General features: G+C 47.1%; 1 protein-coding gene across 1 annotated transcript in view; it reads left to right on the top strand.

Annotated features, from left to right (window-relative positions):
• The window catches only part of TBX22 (T-box 22), a 14,842-nt gene extending 10,772 nt beyond the window's left edge, over window positions 1-4,070 (top strand). The window contains exons 2-3 of the mRNA XM_009996610.1: window positions 16-101; window positions 3,457-4,070. Coding sequence (XP_009994912.1) covers window positions 16-101; window positions 3,457-4,070 — 700 coding nt within the window. The remainder of the gene's footprint in view (window positions 1-15; window positions 102-3,456) is intronic.
• Window positions 4,071-5,387: the final 1,317 nt, after the last annotated feature.

Raw genomic sequence — 5,387 nt, 5'->3', positions numbered from 1 at the left:
CTCTTCCCCCCGCAGGGGGGTCCTGGACGGGCTCCTGGAGACCTACCCTTGGCGACCCCCCCTCGCCCTGGATTTCAAGGCTTTCGGCGCAGACAACCAAGGTAAATCCCGTTTGCTGCCTTTCCCAGCCCGCATCTCCCCGCGCCCTCGGGGCTGCGCCGTGACCGCCCCCCCGGAGGTCCCCGCGGGGGAGATCCCGGGCTCTTTAACCCTTAAAAATAAGCAGGTGGGTCCAAAAAATAAACCTCTGGCTAACGGAGCGTTGTGGGAAACCAATTCCGAGTGTTTTAGGCGAGAAACAAACAAACAAACAAACAACGCTCCGGTTAAAATCAGCCGGAGGAGCTGAGGGAAGAGAAGGGCGAGGGCAGGAATCAGATGGAGATGAGCTGAAAAAATTTATCTGAGCAGGCAGGAGGTTCATTTAGAGCCGGGTTGGGAAGGCTTTGATCCTGTGACACTAATTGTTTCCAACCCGTTGGAGAATAAGGGCTGAAAACGGGGTGATAACGGCGGCCGGTGCCTCCTGCCCGGGCGGACAAACGCTGCTCTGCCAGTGAAAATCAAATCATCGGCTCTTTAAGGCGTCCCTTCCCTCGGCAAAAATGCAAAAGAGTGGGAAAAAAATCCAGGAAAACGGTCTCCTTTCGTTTGACAAACACCCATCGCTCTCACAGCCCCGGAAAAAAAAACAAACCCCGCCGGTTTCTGGGGGTGTTGGTTGAAAACTCATTGTTTATAGCGCAGAAATTGAAGAAAATAAGGGAGGATTTGCAGGCTGGAGCGCTCCGGTTTGGGTGTCAAGTCGGCAGTTTCATCGGCATCTATGTCAGAGACTCCTCAGAGTGTCGGGGGGGCCCGAATCGTTCCCGTCTCTGCGGGGACAACAATCCCTGCAACAATCCCTGCAACAATCCCTGCAACAATCCCTGCAACAATCCCTGCAACAATCCCTGCAACAATCCCTGCAACAATCCCTGCAAAAATCCCTGCAACAATCCCTGCAACAATCCCTGCAACAATCCCTGCAAAAATCCCTGCAACAATCCCTGCAACAATCCCTGCAAAAATCCCTGCAACAATCCCTGCAAAAATCCCTGCGGGAAATGAAGAGACATCCCCAAAAAATCAGGCTCGGGAGAAAAGTTTACCGGGCTGTAAAGAGAACTAGATTTTTAAAAAATGAATAGAATTAGTATTATTAGTATTATGGGGAAAGTGATTTAAAAGCCCTTTTGGCTGTGAGGAGCTACTGGGGAGAGAAGCTGGTGGGCGCTGGGAATGAGAGACCAGCAGTGGGAACAATGATGCTGCAGATGCTAAAATATCAGGGCTGCCTGAAATCTGTTTAATTTCCATTTTGTTTGCTAGTTTTAAAGGAATTGGTGTTTTTCTTCAGAGCTCATTTCCTGGCCCGACGTCCATATAACAAAACCTCCAATTCTACTGCTGATAAAGCTGCATTTCTGCTGGAAAACTGAAAAACAGAAGCTCTGAAGCCCCCAAACCTGTAGAGAAATTCTTTTTTAAAGGAATAACGTGGTGGGGAAAGAACTGGATGTGAACCTGGGGGTTTTAAGCCTCCTAGAAAGGGTAGAAAGCATCAGCTCTTGGAGTTCTGCCCTTCCCATTGTGATCCCCGTTCCCAAACTTGTGCTGGAAGTTGGGGGGATATTATTTCTCGAAGGGAATCTTAGTGCTCGTTTGTTCTGCTGTAGCAGATTGATTCCCTGTCTCACCCTCATATAAATGGGCTTCATCGCAGTGTTTTCCATGATCCAAAGTCTCCCAGTGCTGGGAGGGCATCAGGATGTGTCTGCTGGGAGAGGAGCAGGTCCCTGCCCTGCAGCCCCTCCAGTTCTGACACAGCATCAGAGATGTCCAAGCCCTCCAGCATTCCCAGCTCAGCATTCCCAGCCTGGGGGATGCTCTGCTCGCTGGGAGTTTGTCAAATGAATTTGCACCAAAAAAAAACCCTTGTGCTTTGTAAAAGTTTGATGTGGGTTGGTTATGGAGTCAGGTTGGGGTTGCTTGGTTGCATGTAAGGTCTGGCCAGGTCACAGCTAGGTAAGGTATTAATTGAATTGAATATAATTAGAGAAAAATAGTAAAAATGAATTGAATGTCAATAGAGAAAAATACTAATATATTAATTGAATTGAATGTCAATAGAGAAAAAGACTAAGGTATTAATTAAACTGAATGTAAATAGAGTAAAATACTAATATATTAATTGAATTGAATGCAAATAGAGTAAAATACTAATATATTAATTAAATTGAATGTAAATAGAGTAAAAGACTAAGATATTATTTGAATTGAATGTAAATAGAGTAAAAGACTAAGATATTAATTAAATTGAATGTAAATAGAGTAAAAGACTAAGATATTAATTGAATTGAATGTAAATAGAGTAAAAGACTAATATATTAATTAAATTGAATGTAAATAGAGTAAAAGACTAAGATATTAATTGAATTGAATGTCAATAGAGTAAAATACTAAGATATTAATTGAATTGAATGTAAATAGAGTAAAATACTAAGATATTAGTTAAATTGAATGTAAATAGAGTAAAATACAGAGCAGAAATGGATGCACGTTCCTTTCCTTCCTTTCCCAGCGACTTTGCTAGGAACTGGAAATAAAGGAGGGGGAAAAAACCCCTCTGGAAGAATGTGATCATAATGAAAGTGCAGCAGAGACACACGGCTCTTAAATGGTGTGAGATGAAAGCAGCAGCTGTGCAGGATCAGGGCCAGCAGCTCCAGAGCACCAACCCCACCTCATCCCAGTTGTAGCTCTGGATGTTGCTGGTGCTGAGCAGACAAGTTCCACCCCTCACGGGTGTGAAACGAGTCGTCACTCCCCTGATGAATTATGAAAGTGCTCATTGATCCATTTCAGAAAGGAGAAAGTTCATATGACACGTGAATTTGAAGTTTCTGGAGACGCTTCTCATTTTCAAGGATACGTTTCAAATTGCCTGGGAAGTCAAGTAAAATGAGTTAATTCCCGGGAGCAGGAAGGTGCAAAAAAAATGTCTCCATCAGGCTGAATACATTTTTTTGTTCTGACGTGCAAGGAAGGGGGGAAACTGCCTGTAATTTGCAGGGAAAATAGGGGAAAATGGTGTATGTTTGAGAGGAGAAGGTTAGTGGTCACACAGCGAGGCACAGACCCAGCAGGTACCTGGATTTGTGGAGCTGAAACTCCTCGTTGTCCTGGTAAAAGGGATTAGCCAGGTGGGAATATTGTTCTTAGATAAGTGCCAAGTAACAACACAAAATCATTTATGGACAAATCTTCCCGTTTTCCAGGAGCTGGTATTCAGAGCAGGTTTGTGTTGGGGTGGACACAGCGGGCAGGGAGCTGTGGAGCTGAAGTCCTCCATGGGTTCCTCAGCTGCCGGTGGTGGCTGGCTCATCCCAGACCATTTCTGTTCTCCATTTTCAGGTGGGAGCTCCAGTTCTTCCCCAGTGACCTCCAGTGGTGGTGGGACACCTTCTCCTCTCAACACCCTGCTCTCTCCATCCTGCTCACCTCCAACACTTCACTTCTCAGCCAGCGGCGTCGGCGTGTCGTGCCCCGAGACCTACCTGCACAACCTCAACCTGCCCCTCTACTACAAGATTTGTCCTACCAGCTTCCTAAGGCAACAGTCTCTCCTCTTCCCAAGCCACGAAAAGCTGGGAGGCACCAACCCACACCTCCTACCCCACTTCATGGTGGATGTGCCCAAACTCTCCTCCCTCGCCATAACCAACCTGAAAAGCGCCAAAGCCGAAGACTCGAACGGGCAATGTCTGCAAGTACCCGGCTCTGCTGGTCAAGTGCTGTATGGATTACATGCATCTGGAAACATTTTCCCATCGAGTCCCATGGCTCGGGAAGCACTTAATTGTTCTTTACATCCTCCATATGGCTTGTATGGTTACAACTTCTCCGTGCCATCCAGGCTGATGACTGCGACGAGCCATTTCAAAGTGAGCGACGGCGTCCCCGCTTCCCTGCGGGACGGCAGATGTAACCACTCCAGCTGGCACCCCACCATTAACCATTGCCTCTAGTGGAATTCCAGACTGTTTGAGGCAAGCCTCTCCTTCCCTCATACCCCCGGGCTTGCTAGTTACTGACTCTGAACCCCTGCAGGGTACAGGAGGGGTGCGTTTAGGTGTTGAGGGGTCGGGTTGTTGGGAGGGCGGCGGAGGGGGGAGCGCGGAGGGTCTGAGATGATCCACAGCAAGGTGACACCTTTCAGTGATATTTATGTTGTGGCTTTAGGTTAAGAGCAAACTGTACAGTCACCCTTTTTCATATTTGCACTCTGAAGCAGGAACGTGGAGGTATACTTTGCTATAAAGATGTTTTCTTGGAACTCTCTGTCCAGCCTTCAGTCAGCGCCAAGCCCCGGTGAGCTCCTGCTCACCCTGCTGGAGTTTTCCCACTAATTTCATAGGGACTATTGAGATTTTGAGTCAGCAAGGTCTCCCAAGATTTCTCAAGTCCTTGAGGATGTTCTCAAGTTCCCTTGGGTCCTAATTCATGACATCAAAGTGCCCTGGTGCTCCAGGACCCAGAGTACTCGGTTATCAGAGTTGGGATGTAAATTCAAGCATCAGCTGCCAAGGTAAAGAAAAATGGGATAAAGGATGGATGTGTTCCTGCCTTGTGAGGTGAGATGGCAGAACCCAGTACAGGGGTTCCCCAAGAGTCCTCCTCTCCATGCTCCTGTTTCCAGAGGTCTCCAGGTGGTGGTGCAGAGCAGCACCAGTGTTGACAACACGGTGGGAAGTAACCGAGGATGGGGGTGACACATCTGCCCCGTGGTGAGCTGGATCCACCCTGGGGACATGGTAGGTCCATCTCAGAGAGCTGTGTGGGTTGAAGCACCTCCAGGAGCCCTGCAGGACACCCCTCCTACCCAGCACTTCCAGCACCAAGAGACATAAAAGATCCCCCTGGGATTGCATCCACCAGCCTGTGCCCGATCCCATGGAGAACACAAATCTTTTCCAGAGAATTGCAGCTCTACAGGCCCTGGAACAGGAGATTTTTCAGTCCCTTCCTAAAGTTTTGTTTGTTTTATTATAACCTGTGGATATTCTTGTTATTCCTGTAAATACTCTCTAGCTCCCAAGGGCACAATGTAACTCGCAATAAATTGGGGCACAGATTTTACTCTTTATTTGATTGATGCTCAGTCCCTGCTTCAGCCAGTTTTATTACTTGATACATAGAGAGAGATTTGAAACTCCTCTTTGATGGGATTAAAAGAAGACAATCCTGTATTTACAAAGACAAACCATGGCTGTGTAGGGCTTGAGTGCACCTTGAAGGATCAAAACTGGTACCAGAGTCCTGGCTTTATTTCCATCCATAGCAGG

Source organism: Chaetura pelagica, unplaced genomic scaffold (assembly GCF_000747805.2).
Source record: "Chaetura pelagica isolate M959 unplaced genomic scaffold, ChaPel_1.0 scaffold103, whole genome shotgun sequence".
Taxonomy (NCBI): Eukaryota; Metazoa; Chordata; class Aves; order Apodiformes; family Apodidae; genus Chaetura; species Chaetura pelagica.
Note: the sequence above shows the minus strand (reverse complement) of the source record. Positions and strands in the feature narration are given on the sequence as shown.